Source organism: Pectinophora gossypiella, chromosome 26 (genome assembly GCF_024362695.1).
Source record: "Pectinophora gossypiella chromosome 26, ilPecGoss1.1, whole genome shotgun sequence".
Lineage (NCBI taxonomy): Eukaryota > Metazoa > Arthropoda > Insecta > Lepidoptera > Gelechiidae > Pectinophora > Pectinophora gossypiella.
Window position 1 is genome coordinate 1,336,861 of NC_065429.1, and position 15,207 is coordinate 1,352,067.

The 15,207-nt window shown below is 37.5% G+C and overlaps 2 protein-coding genes across 3 annotated transcripts in view; one reads left to right on the forward strand and one right to left on the reverse strand.

Annotated features, from left to right (window-relative positions):
- Positions 1-3,177: 3,177 nt before the first annotated feature.
- Positions 3,178-4,454, reverse strand: LOC126378506 (histone H1.1, embryonic-like). The gene has a single exon (XM_050026917.1). It carries the CDS (start codon positions 4,424-4,426, stop codon positions 3,716-3,718), a length of 711 nt encoding a protein of 236 aa, XP_049882874.1. The 5' UTR covers positions 4,427-4,454; the 3' UTR covers positions 3,178-3,715.
- Positions 4,455-8,612: 4,158 nt separating this feature from the next.
- LOC126378344 (putative mediator of RNA polymerase II transcription subunit 26) overlaps positions 8,613-15,207 on the forward strand; it is a 75,347-nt gene continuing 68,752 nt past the window's right edge. Inside the window, exon 1 of one of the 2 annotated variants that reach the window (XM_050026611.1) lies at positions 8,613-8,722. The gene's annotated coding sequence lies outside the window, so the exon portion shown is untranslated. The remainder of the gene's footprint in view (positions 8,723-15,207) is intronic. The other variant, XR_007568072.1, reaches the window with a different exon arrangement.

Genomic DNA, 15,207 nt, shown 5'->3' on the forward strand with positions numbered 1-15,207 from the left:
TTCGTTACGGTGTCACTAACACCCATACCTACTTATATGGCTACCGTATGTACTTGTACGGGGTGTAAGTGTCATCGTAACGAATACTGAGAGGGATGATTCATCTGATTATTCTGAGTTACTATCAAGTGGAATTTTCCATCGCAAAAGTATAGAATTGAAAATAATTTAAAAAAACTAAAAAAACATCATGAATTTTGCGACGGAAAATTCCACTTGATTTTAACTGAGAATCATGGTCTGAATCAACCTCCTCAGTGTTCGTTACGATGTCACTAACACCCAGTATTTCTGATTTTTCTGTCTACTTTCATTCTTTTCTCTACATGTCCAAACCGCCCAAGCATCCCTGTCTCATTTCTTGTCACCATTATAAGAAATCCAGGTATGCTCAAAGTGACAGCTAACATTTCAAGGTTAGCCCAGCTGACGTCATCCGACCCTGCGTGGTCGTTTCGTAAAAAATAAATTACCCACAATCAATGTTTTTATATTTACTTTGCAAGGAAAATTTTGAACTTTTAGTAAAATTTTTACTTACAGTTTTAATTATTTTTATATATGTGACAAATAATGGTAATGAAATATATTAGTCAGTAATTCGCTTAATTTTCAATAATAAAATTTACGTCCACTTACGGTCACGAGCATTAATAAATATGTATACACTTTGGTACCATGTCACATTAACTTTTTTGACAAATTTAACTGTAAGTCTCACTAAATGTCAAATATGTTAGTGCGACAGAGTCCTAAAGTGGGTACATTATATTGCTCATGACTGTGCGTCATCAATGGGCTAGCAATGGCGGCTTGTCATAGGATTGAGCATACCAGCGGGCGGACAGAGATCGTCTGTCTCTTTCTGTGCAGTACTGTGAGAGAGTGACGGGTGACGTATGTCGAGGCGAGACAGTCGCGCGCTCACGGTGCTAAGCCCGCTGGTTTCTTATACCAACGTACGGGTAAACCAGTTTGCATAAGCACTTATTATGCTATTTCTTATCATTAGAAGTATGCTTAATATAAGCTGTTGACTGTTAAGTGGGTAGTCAGAGGTACATCCATAGCAAGATGAACTAAGTACCCACGCCTTGCCGAGCTTTTTGTTATAAGAGAAAAAACAATATACTTACTGGGAAATAAACTCGTGCGCCGGGCTAACGGCTTCCGTGGTCCAGTGGTTGAGCGTTGTGCTCACGATCTGGAGGTCCCGGGTTCGAATCCCGGTTGGGGCATATTACAAAAATTACTTTGTGATCCCTAGTTTGGTTACGACTTTACAGGCTTGTCCGAAAGTAAGATGATCCGTGCTTCGGAAGGCACGTTAAACCGTTGGTCCCAGTTATTACTTACTGATGTAAGTACGTAGTCGTTACTGAGTCATATCAGGGGCCTTTAGCAGCTCAATAATAGGAATATTAAGATAAACATGTCTGCAACTTTGCTTATTTATTTTAGTAGGCGTTAAGTATAATTCGATATACTTACTTAACCTCTATTTAAAGACCACTGCAAGCGGGACTGAGACTTCAATGGCGCCACGAACTCGGGCTATTGTTACCTAAAGTTTATTGAAATATAATCAAATTGGGTAATATCAAATATTATAAAAGGTCAAAAATAAATTATGAATATCTGATTAAATACTAGGTAAATAAAGACAGATATAAAACTAACGAAAAGCATTCCATTTATAAATGAATTTTATTCAAGAAATAGTAATAATAAGTACGACATTTTATCACGTTTTTCTATGACGTCATAGGGTGCGTTTTCATACAAATTCCGTAGTCATTTCGTGTTTTGACGTTTAGTAAAAAGTAACTGATTTGACTAGTTGAAAACTAGCCTATTGCACTGTACGTGGCGCTTATCGATATCAGCCTTCTAGGGTCGATTAAATTCTTTAAAATATCTTAGACGACGCCCTGAGCCGAGGTTTGCACTGGACACCCTCAAGTCTAAATTGTTTTAAGTTTACACGGTTAGGATCATAATTAAAACACATAATAACGGGTTCTTACCGCGTTTAAATCAGGGATGAGACTCCCGATATTTCGACACTGTTGTAACTCCTATTGTGATCAATAAGTATTTTAATTACCCTCGAGTCTATTGTCTGAAATTTTGTACCGGGTAAGAGAGCTCAGCGCTCCACATTTGTCCGGCCAAGTAGTTAACGCCATTTGCGGCGAATCTACTATAAGTCACGTCAAAAAACAAGAGGGTAAACCAATTCGTTTCGTTTTTATCTTAGCTACCTCAGAGCAATACCTTAAGGAAAGCCTTGCGTTTTTTTAGGGTTATATTTAAACATAAGTACCCTCATTTCGTGGATCTTCTATCGTGTGGGTTGTGAGGTGGATGACCAACCACATCAACCCTGGTGTCGGGGTTATTATTGAGCCGCCAAAGATCCCTGACGTGACTCAAGTACCTACCTAACGACTACGTACTTACATCAGTAAGTAGTAACCGGGACCAACGGCTTAAAGTGCCTACTGAAGCACAGATCATCTTACTTTCGGACAAGCCTGTAATGTCCTAAACAAACTAGGGATCACAAAGTGATTTTTGTGACTTGTCCCCACCGGGATTTGAACCCGGGACCTCCGGATCGTTAGCTCAACGCTCACCACTGGACCACGGAGGCCGTTAAATGCGCTGAGACACTTAAAAGCCACAACACAGAAAACTTATTTTTGAGTTCAATAATTTTGCGACGAGAAATTCCACTTGATATTAATGCTTAGAAAGGGACACGCTGTAAGTAGGTATACAGGGTGCTAGCGACATCGTAACGAATACTAGGGGGATGATTCAGACCATGATTCTGAGTTAATATCAAGTGGAATTTTCCAGTTCCATAGTTTTGCGACGGAAAATTCCACTTGATATCAACTCAGAATCATCCCTCAAAGTTTTCGTTACGACGTCACTAACACCCTGCATTTAATTAAATGGTAGCCAGGACCGGCTGCAACGTGCTCTCCGAAGCACGGATCAGCATACTTTCGGACAATCGGGTGCTTACACAGTGTCCTAACCAAACTGGGGATCACATAGCGATTTTAACGATATGTCCCCACCAGGAGTAGAACACGGGACCTGCGAATCGTGAACCTAATGCTCAACTACTAAAAAGTTAAAAAAAGCTTGAATGGAATACGAAACTTGATAATTTAAGTAAGTAGGTAAATACTTAATGGCCCCGATTCCTGCAGACACCGCCTAATTTTATTTTAAGTTATATCCGTCATTTTCATATCCGTCGAAAAGAAAAAGGACGGATGATTCACAGCTCTTAATTTTAGGAAGGATGAGTAAATGAATGAATAACCCGGGCGAATCAAAAAGGTATGTCGCTGGTATGCAATCCGTTTGACGTGCTGTCTACTTAACTGTGTCGGGTTATTGACTGATGTAAAATTTTTAGACGGTTGTTTTAGATTTGTGGTTAAAATTCACGTGTGTTCCATAAATTTTATGCTTGTCGATTATCCGTCCCTTAACTTTTCGGCGGATAAGAAAATGAGACATAACTTAAAATAAAATTAGATAGTACCTATTTACAGGAATTAGCACCATTATAGCTCGTTTTAATGATTCTAACAAAATAATACAATAAAAATAATAATAAAGAAAATAATAAACATAACATTCACACCTTTTTACAACCACACACATACATAATCGATTTAATTAGTATCGATTACTTGGGCTTCATTTTAGGCGGTTTGATTATCGAGCCGATGCTTTTTCTCTTCATCATAATCGTCCGTTTTTTGGCGGGAGTTTCCGTCGCCATTTTAGAATTTTTCGACGTCTTAACCTTTTTGGCAACTTTCACTGCTTTACCTTCTTTCGATGGTTTTTCTTTTGTAATTTTGACCATTTTCTCTTTGTCTTTCGTAGACTTTGTTGATTCTTTCTTTTTTGTTAATTTATCTTCTGATTTCTTGCTTAATTTCTTCTCCGTTTTGTCGCTTGGTGCTGATTTCTTCTTAATTTTTTCGCTTTTCTCCTTCTTCTCAGGTTTATCGGACTTTTCCATTTTCTTCATTGGTTTTTTCTTCTTTTTATCCATATTGGGAGCGAGTTTGAATGATCCGGACGCTCCGATGCCTTTTGTTTGCATGATAACACCGGATTCAACTCCAGTTTTGATGTATTTTTTGATGTAATAATTAATTTTATCGGTGTCAACATTGTATCTTTCGACCATGTATTTCTTGATAGCATACAAGGATACACCTTTGCGTGTATTCAGTTCTTTTAAAGCCGAATGTACCATGTCTTTCGTGGTTAGTTTTTTCGGATCCCGTTTAAGATGTTCGTCGGGACTTTTAGGCGGTTTTTTTGTTGATTTCTTCATGACTTGTCTTTGAATTTCAATGTCGGATTCTGATCCTGAGTCGGACATGTTGATTTTCGTCAAAAAAGAAACCAGAACAGCGAAATTTGAAATATGCCTTCCTACTAGCTTAATTGTTGCCAAGCAATACCTTATAGAAAGCCGATGTACATAACATGTAACATTTATAGATCTACCCTCATTATGATATTTATAATAAAATAACAAAATTAGGAGGAGCTCGGTGGCGCAGCGGTAAAAGCGTTCGATCTGCGATTTTTGAAGTTAAGCAACTTTCGCAAAGGCCGGTCATAGGATGGGTGACCACAAAAAAAAAGTTTTCATCTCGAGCTCCTCCGTGCTTCGGAAGGCACGTTAAGCCGTTGGTCCCGGCTGCATTAGCAGTCGTTAATAACCATCAATTCGCACTGGGCCCGCGTGGTGGTTTAAGGCCCGATCTCCCTATCCATCCATAGGGAAGGCCCGTGCCCCAGCAGTGGGGACGTTAATGGGCTGGTGATAATGAACTGCAAACTGTAACCATGTATCAGTGTACTTGCCGTTGGTTGACCAAATAAATAAATAAAATAAAATATTAATCTGTTCCATGCACTTAAGCTCTTTTCGGTCTTCCCCTTCCGCTCTTTCCCTAAAGCTTCCCTTCTATGATGTTTTTAATAACTTATTTACTACAAGTGCCGTCAACAACAACGTGAGAAGCATCGCCAAAACCTAGATGCCCTTCGGTCCTTCGTCGCGCCCAACTGGGCACCCTCAGGCCTGTTGTCTTAAACGTTGTACCGGGCGAGAGCCTTCAGCGCTCCCCATTTGTCCGGCCAAGTAGTTAATGCCATCTGTGGCAAATCTACAATAAGTCACGTCAAAAAAAAATGTCCTTCGTCGCAGTAAGTAGGTACCCCGATACCGACCCCGCCGGCGTGGTCGACGATTTCCCTCAATCAGCGCTTATCGCTATCGACCCACTAGGGTCGATTAGTTCTTTCAAATATGTTTCCTACGTCGTACTTTAGGTAGTTAATTAGTACAAAATTAAATTAGAGCTAGAAAAAGTAACAACTTCAATGATTAAGAAGTATCTGTTATAGATAAAAGTCTTTTTGATTCGAGGAACAGATGTGAAGAATTATTTTATAGGTATTAGTAGGTACTTATTAGTAAGTATTTTGATTGTAAGTTATGTATTATTCTGGGTTTTGATTTTTATCTGTTCTGTGGTATCCCTTTATAATAAGTATACGTTTCTCTCTTTCTTTCCTTCTAAAGGATGCATGAAGACGTGTCAGGATCGTAGGGGAATTCGTAGGCGTCATTATGTACGGTCACGAGCATTAATATGTATACACTTTGGTAGGTACCATGTCACATTAACTTTTTTGACAAATTGAACTGTAAGTCTCACTGAATGTCAAATATGTTAGTGCGACAGAGTCCTAATGTCATATTTGACATTTAATGAGACTTGCGGTTTTATTTGTCAAAAAAGTTAATCTGACATGGTGTCAAAGCACTCATGACCGTAGGTAGGTACGTATGTAACTTCGTAGGTAATGTGTTTGGCTGACGGTAAAAGCTGTACAAGAAATTCCCCTCCCTACACAAAATTCATGCTAGTTACTTATCTATAATTTAGCTTAGACTTAGGTATATCTACCTAAGTTAGATAAAGAAGATAAAACACATTTCTCACGCCCGTAACCCGAAATATCAAGGTGGACAGCTCAGGCTTGGTGTAGTAAGAAGTAGGGTACTTAAATAAGATTCTTCAAGGTCAAACTACAAAAAAGATCCAAATAGGTACTATAATCGTTGGCAATCCCAACATTTTAGTTTCAAATTATTATTTCAAATTCAAATTCAAAAATATCTTTATTCAGTAGGCAACATAGTTGCACTATGAATTGTCAATTTTTACTTAGGTAACGAACGTCTCGTCCGCCTGAAACTACTGCAGCTTCTCACAACCTGTATAGCCGGGGAAAACAAGCTGCAAGAAAAACCTCGGCACAAGGCCCTAGACGTTCTTTAAAAAAAATAATAACTATGGCAATACTGTAATATTATATACTTTTTTCTAATATTGAACAATACACTTGATTCCTAAAACTTCGGGCTTCTGTTGTATTTTAACCAGCACCCTATCGAAACTTAGTAATAACCTAAAACCTAAGACTATGAAAATTGTTTGAGGTTTAGATACGCGTTTTTTTTCTTAGGTTTTAGGGTATAGGTACTCGGTTATTAAGTAACATCACTTCGAGTTTACAATAATAATAGTGACGTCCCTTCAAGTTATCGATGAAAAAAATGATTTTTATTTTCATATTTTTTTCATTAAGATTAACGTATAGGTACCTACTTTTAAAATCATTTACTTATTATTAATGTGTGAATATTTTTTTGAAATAAAAAAATAATTACGGGTAATCCGTTCCTATTGCCTTTTGTTGCCAGAAAAGTGTCGTTTTTCATAATGTATTTATACATAGTAAATGCGTCTATTACTACATAGATACATGTAGCTATACATATTATTTTACAATTAACATTCGCCATCCTTGTCTATCAGTAGAGTGTTGTCCCTGTCTGTCAACCTAAAGTAGATTAACTAACAAGAAACAAGAAACATTTAGGTATTGAGAAGCTGTGTAGGTACATACATGCAGGTGTCAAACATTATAAAATTGTCTCAACAGCATGTCTATGTCGGACGTACAATATTACAAATAATGTCAGTATTGAGCATCAAGGAATTAAGTAAGTACCTAATAATTAGTCACATTATAAACATTTGTCAATTTTAAATATCATTGTTCAACTTCAACTTCAACTTTATGGTAACTTACCTATAATCACGAGAGAAAATAATGGATGATCTTCTTCTATCATGTGAGTTGCGACAATTATAAACAAATTGAACATTAGATAAACTACGAGTATAGGTACCTAATCTAATTATCGCGATGGTAGATTAATATTTGAACCAATACTGCGTTCTTTAATGTCCACATGAAATAATGAAAACAAAAGGTGGGCTTATCTCTAAAAAAGCTCTCTTCTAGGCAATCCTGCATGGTAGGAGGTTTACAAGGTCATGTTATAATAAAGAACTAATAATGATTTCGTCTGAATCCTCACTCTTGAACTCCACTCTTCGCCAGCTAAGTATGTCTAATTCTCATGTGATAGGTAGGACTTGTTTAATAATATCAATGAGTGTCGTGTCGACTATCGTGGTAGACAATTACTGGCTTAGGTATTGCTTCATTAACTTTGAAAAAATTTCTTACTTTAAACTAACCAAGAAGACCAAGAAGAGGTTACATGGAACAGATTAAAGAAAAGGTTAACGTCGTGTTTTATAGGGAAGTCAAGGAATTGGCCTTTGATAGACTGGAATGGAAAATGCTACACCGACAAGAGCGTGGCTCTTAAATTGATGATGAATTTAAACTGCAATATGAAATAGCTTACAAAATTCAGCTCGTTATCTTAAAAAATCAGCTTAAATTCTAACAAGTAAAAACAATTAAACTTATTAAAACAAAGATAATTCTTAAACAAAAGATTTGAAAATCGAAACCAGGCAACTGTTACAAAGAAACCAGGCTTTAGCTGTTCCAAAGAACCCTAAATATTACGAATTCAAAAGCAGTAATAAATATGCAAGCCCCGTTTAGTTCCACGAAGTACCAACGTAGGCCTAAACGAAGCATATTTATGTAGCCAAGCCGCCATTTCATCGTGACGTTGAGTCATCATTATCATAATATAACTGGCCATACGCCATTTTTATCCCTATTTATTCATACGTAGAGTATGTTTAAAAACGTTATAACTAAACAAAAGATATCTCCAACTTAACCTTCCTAATTCAGGACGAAAAAATCGATATCCCCATCCCATTCTAACTCGTAGAAAAATGTTCCCAACAAAAGAGACGGCGACAGTTTTGTGAAGATGGTAGAAGTTGGCAAGGGGATATTAAGGTCACAGAACGTGTTTGAATTTCGAACGTCGTCTCCGCCAATGCGGTGCGCGCCTAACCGTTGTGATACCATTGGCTAGGGTTGCCCGATACCAATATTTACGCCATTTTGTAAAATCGATAATAATCTGTCGCGTTTCGTTCGTGGTTGTAGCGATAGTCGTGTCGTTTGGTTGTTGCTGTCGGTTTCATGGTAGAAGCCACGTTGGCTGCAGTTTCTTCTTGTATTTTATTCGTGCGTCGGTACACGCCATTTCGTTAGCAAGATGTCTGCGTTTAGACTGTTTTGACGACATTTTAATTCATTTTTATCACTGATCTTTGACTCCTGAAGACAGCAGTGGCTGAATTATTTAACAGTGAGTGGTTTTGCATGGATTTCTAGTAATAGTTTTGTGATTGTGAGTGTTTTAACGTTGTTTTGGAGCAAAATACTGTCTTATCAATACGCTCCGTGTTGTAGCGTCACCAAAATAATGTTTGATTTTCGATCGTGACGTCACGAGTGATTGATTTTGAAATCAGAACTAATTAGTGAACTAATTATTTGTCGATGTGTTTATGTTATTGGTTTTTAAATGATATTTTATACTGTTTATTTTTTATTTAACGAAACTTTTTTATTTATTTTTTTTAAAGCGCGTACTTAAGAGTGGTTGGATATAAAGTCAGCTATTTACTAAAAGTGTCGAATTGCATCGTCGGAATATAATCAGCATTTTTTTTTAATGAGCTCTCATGTAGAGCGGTAATTATCAAAATAATGTGGAGATTTTTTTGTTGAACAACACGTGCCCACGTGTCCTTTTTTGACACAGAAACAGCTGTATGCTGCCATCTCGCTCTATCGCGAGTATTTATAGACATCTGAGCTTCGCCCCCGGGGTGCTCTATATTTGAGCTAGGGTTGGAGCGAGTATCGATAGTGATGGGATGTCGATAGTTAGTTGTCGATATTTATCGATGATGTTTTGCGTCATTTTTTTATTATTGAGCCGCTAAAGGCCCCGTACGCAGTGCAGAAAGTTCATTAAAAACACATTACGATTATTTATAGGCATAATCGTTAATAGTAGATTACCAAACCATAGTTTATTATATTAGTTTATCACAAATCACATTAAATGAAACCACAATCTAAGTATTAGTCCCAGAAAACACGACCAACATAAAAAAAAGTTAATCTACTGCAATTTGACATTCGCGCATATAAAAATAAGTGCGCAACAAACAAATGTCTAATAGCAATATAGCTATTTTAAATGAATGAAGGACTTTTAACGTGATAATTACCTACCTATTTTCTCATTAGGTACATAATTATTCAAAAATGTAATGTAATGGCAGAAGCATATATAAAACTAATCGTTGCTTGATATTTGGATCACATTATGTATAGAATGATGTTGCTACCTATATTGCTTCTCTTTATTTTGATCAGAATACTAATGGGTGGAAGTTTTAATTGTACCTGGGTGTAGTAAAAAGGGTCGCCATTTATACCCAAAAACAAAGATAAGCATAACATTAGACGTAGTATTGTAAGCATAGACAACCATGACTGACTATGACTACTGTACAACACAACGCAATACTACAATATCTGGGGGTGGGCTGAGGTGCGGGGTTAGGTGAATAGAAATTATCTATAATACCAGTAATAAATATGTAGGTATAGTGATTATTATCGTGTATGTGTGTATGTATGTATGTGGGTAAATATGTACATATATCTGTATGTATATATATATGTATGTGTGTATGTGTATATGAATATATATATAACGTATTTAATAAGTGTAACGTATTTAAGAGCTATCTATCTATTACTTATTATAATTATGTTTATAAATTATATACATATAATGTGTCTTAATTATTAATGTTTTGATAATGTGTTTATTTTGGTATCGGTACTTTTAGTTAAGTTTATATTTGTTTTAAATTTTTTCTCCTCCTCTTTTGTTATATCTAGGTCCTATTAGTTACTCTGTTGTAGTCTTTAGAATGAAATTCCTCTTTAAGTTTCTATGTATGCGTACCTATATTGCTTCAATCATACAAAATGTAAACCGTGGATAGTTGTAATTGGCTTGCAACATGTTTTTTACCATTTGTAATTCTTATATTGATAAGCTGTTACTATCCCTTTAAATAAAATAAAATAAAATAAATAAAAGATGCATAATGTCCGTTATCCATGAAATTAGAAGTTTAAACGAAGAAAAAACTGAACAACGCCATCTATCGTGTTTATGGGGAACGCCGATTGGAAAATACCTCATTGCTTTGATGTGGCCTCTTTAATCTCCCTGCTTAGGTACCTATCATCATCATCAATTTAAGAGCCACGCTCTTGTCGGTGCAGCATTTTCCATGCTACTTTTTTAAGGAAAAAAGCTGCTTACCTAAAAAAAAACAATAAAAGTGTGTAAACACATTTTATGTCTTTTCTGTGCTATAAGTCGAACAGACTTTATTTATTTTGATAAAATCATCATCTTTATAATAAATACTTACATTAACTTAAGAATAAGCATAAAATAGCGAGGAGCTCGGTGGCGCAGCGGTTAACGTGCTCGGTCTGCGATTGTTGAAGTTAAGCAACTTTCGCAAAAGTCGGTCATAGGATGGGTGACCACGAAAAAAAAAGTTTTCATCTCGAGCTCCTCCGTGCTTCGGAAGGCACGTTAAGCTGTTGGTCCCGGCTGCATTAGCAGTCGTTAATAACCACCAATCCGCACTGGGCCCGCGTGGTGGTTTAAGGCCCGATCTCCCTATCCATCCATAGGGAAGGCCCGTGCCCCAGCAGTGGGGACGTTAATGGGCTGGTGATGTGAAGCATAAAATAAGTTCATAACAAAATGTTATCAACGTAATAATAATAATTATTACAATCGATAACATCGACACTGTCCCATCACTACGCGAGAAAAAAAAAGGAGCGCCGCGCAAGGGGAAGCCGATCCGCCCCATTTGATCGAATATGAATCTTATTTCAATCGACATACGAACTGTTTTACGTTGCAACAACTTTTAATACTGATTTTAACAGGATTTTACCTGCTTCGGTAACCATTTAGACGGTTATAAACTCTGCTGCTTTGATATAAAGTTCCTATTTCTTGGAAGTAAGATAATCGATTAGGGGAAGGCAAAAAAAAGAAATTCTTTTTTTTTTCGTCAGGATTCTTTGCGAGGGCTTTACCTGTATCATGGTATAGTTTAAAAAAAAAGTGACTAGAATTTTTATTGTGCAAAATAGAAAAAAAATAACATTCGTGTGTGTCTATAATTAGTTTTGAGGGTTCCCGATATAGGTAAGCACTTATTACTTACATCAACAGCCTATATAGGTACATCCCACTGCTGGGCACAGGCCTCCCCTCAGTCTACCAGAGGGGGTATGGAGCATACTCCACCACGCTGCTCCACTGCGGGTTGGTGGAGGTGTTTTTACGGCTATAGCCGGGACCAACGGCTTAACGTGCCCTCCGAAGCATGGAATCATCTTACTTTTTCGGACAATCAGGTGATTCGAGCCTGAAAAGTCCTTACCTTACAATGTCCCCATCGGGAATCGAACCCGGGCCTTCAGATCGTGACCCTAACGCTCTAACCACTAGACCACGGAGGCTATTACTTACGTAATAATTCATAATGGAGTCGATATTCATTCTGAGTCAGTGTGGCCCTGTATATGTCGTGGCCAGATCTTAGAATTGACACAGAATAAGAACTAATACTAAGTATAGAGGAGCTCGGTGGCGCAGCGGTAAACGCGCTCGGTCTGCGATTGTTGAAGTTAAGCAACTTTCGCAAAGGCCGGTCATAGGATGGGTGACCACAAAAAAAAAGTTTCTCGAGCTCCTCCGTGCTTCGGAAGGCACGTTAAGCCGTTGGTCCCGGCTGCATTAGCAGTCGTTAATAACCATCAATCCGCACTGGGCCTGCGTGATGGTATAAGGCCCGATCTCCCTATCTATCCATAGGGAAGGCCCGTGCCCCAGCAGTGGGGACGTTAATGGGCTGGTGATGATGGTGATGACTACGTATATAAGGGCAACTCTCCGCTCCCCACCAGCGAGTTAGCTTTACCTCACCCCCCTCGAACATAGTTATAAATATAACTAAATTGGGTAAAAGGCAAAGGGGACATTACATAACAAATACTTTATTGCACAATCAGGAAAAAACAAAATCCAAAAACAAAAGAGAAATAGAATGAGTAAGTATTATGAAAAAAAAAGTAAAAAAAAAACTTTATATGGCTTTTTCTCGAAACGACCTATTGGCATATACGTCATTTTGCCTATCATCATCGTCCTGTCCTTATCACACTTTAAACAGGGTCGCCACAACATGTTATTCCTCTTCCATTCATCTCTGACACAGACACTACACATTGACGTTATCGTACACGCGCATCTGCGTGTGTGACGTCTGACGCCATACGATTGAAGACTAAAGACCGAGGGGGTGAGGTAAACCTAGCTCAGACGCTGGTGGGGAGCGGAGAATTGCCGTTATATACGTAGTATTATTCCTTATTCTATGTCGATAGTCCATAATGGTGGAGAGGATAGTATTCTTCAGTCGCCTTTTAGAAAAAAAAATATAATTCCATCATATTTTTATTCGTTTTATTCTGATAAGCAGCTCAAGAATCAAGTCAATATGACAACATAACATAAGCTCACAATAACTAGGTATATCCCAATTGGGGTAGTCAGTGCATCCATCGCAAGATGAACTAAGTACCCACACCTCACCGAGCTTTCTGTTAGACCAACGTGATAGGTGAGCCGTATCGCCGTCTATAATAGTAAAAAAACAGATCTAAAACTAACGAAAAACATTTTCTTTTTTCTATTTAACTTACTTATTTATGAATTTTAATCAAGAAATACTTAAAAAAGGTTTCTATGACGTCACAGGTTGCTTTTTCATACAAATTCCATAGTAATTTCGTGTTTTGACGTTTAGTAAAAAGTAACTGATTTGACTAGTTGGGAATTAGCCTATTTTTACTTGATGATTATTTTAAATTTATATTCTAAAAATAACATGACTGTGGCAACCCTAAAACAACCCCCTTAGCTACGTCCTTAGCAACGCGTTGATCCTTACGACGTTCAGTATAAGGTTCATTTTGTTTATATCGGAAATTCGTCTATCAACCCCTGCGCCGGGGTTCATAGCAAATATTTTGTTCGTCGTATAAACTATTATCTTACAATACAAAAATGAACCAAATATGCTCTGTGGTGTAATAATTAGACGCTTTGACTATGAAACCACAGGTCTCGGCTTTGATTCCCGATCGGGGCAATTTAAAAATGAAACTTTTCCAATTTAACTCGGATTTGGTATTTTTCCACAACCAAATACGGTACAGGGTGTAAGTGACATCGTAACGAATACTAAGGGGGATGATTCAGGCCATGATTCTAAGTTGCGACGGAAATTCCACTTGATATTAACTCAGAATTATGGTCTGGATCATCCCTCAAAGTTTTCGTTACGATGTCACTAACACCCTGTATACTTTTTTTTTTTAAAACAAGTTTTACACACATGGACGAAAGTAACAGTACAATCCGGCGGCCTTATAGCTAAGCAGAAATTTCTTACAGATAACCAGGCAAACTCATTCAGCGCTTATCGCTATCGACCCGCTTGGGTCGATTAATTCTTTTAAATACAGGGTGTTAGTGACATCGTAACGAAAACTTTGACGGGTGATTGAGGCCATGATTCTGAGATGATATCAAGTGGAATTTTCCGTCGCAAAAGTATGGAAAAGAAAATAATTTAAAAAAACATAAAAATTTTTAGGAATATTCAGACTGAAAATTCCACTTGATATCAACTCAGAATCATGGTCTGAACCATCCCCCTCAGTATTCGTTACGGTGTCACTAACACCCATACCTACTTGTATGGCTACCGTATGTACTTGTGTGGGGTGTAAGTGACATCGTAACGAATACTGAGGGGGATGATTCAGCTGATTGTTCTGAGTTAATATCAAGTGGAATTTTTCATCGCAAAAGTATAGAATTGAAAATAATTAAAAAAAACTAAAAAAAAATCATGAATTTTGCGACGAAAAATTCCACTTGATATTAACTCAGAATCATGGCGTGAATCATCCCCCTGAGTATTCGTTACGATGTCACTAACACCCTGTATAATCCTAACAGACGACGCCCTGAGCCTTGGTTCGCGGCTAACTGGACACCCTCAGGCCTGTTGTCTTAAATTGTGTACCGGGTGAGAGCCCTCAGCGCTCCCCATTTGTCCGGCCATGTAGTTAAATGCGGCATCTACAAATCTTGTCAAAAAAGACGTTTTAATATGTATCTCATTTGACTAGATTATAACGACATCATAACAGCATCTCGCCTGTATCCCTAAAGGGGTAGGCAGAGGTCTATAGTATATACGCACTCCTCGCCAACTAGGTACAGTCATGACATAAGCAATATAATGTACCCACTTTAGGACTCTGTCGCACTAACATATTTGTCATTTAGTGAGACTTACAGTTCAATTTGTCAAAAAAAGTTAATGTGACATGGTACCAAAGTGTCATTAATGCTCGTGCGTGACTGTACTTAGGTACTTATGTGTCAACCCTATCGTGCTATTATACCCGTGCCATTTTTGAAACGAATTAAAGTATTCATTCTATTTTTTTTTTATTATTTTTATTTAGGGTTTCTTGTCAATGTTACCGAACCCTAAAATTCGTGACATCGTTAAAATTGTCGGAATGGCTATAACGTCTCAATCTCCTATTTGAAATGCCGCGATGGCTCAATTGTTAAAACGTGTGGCT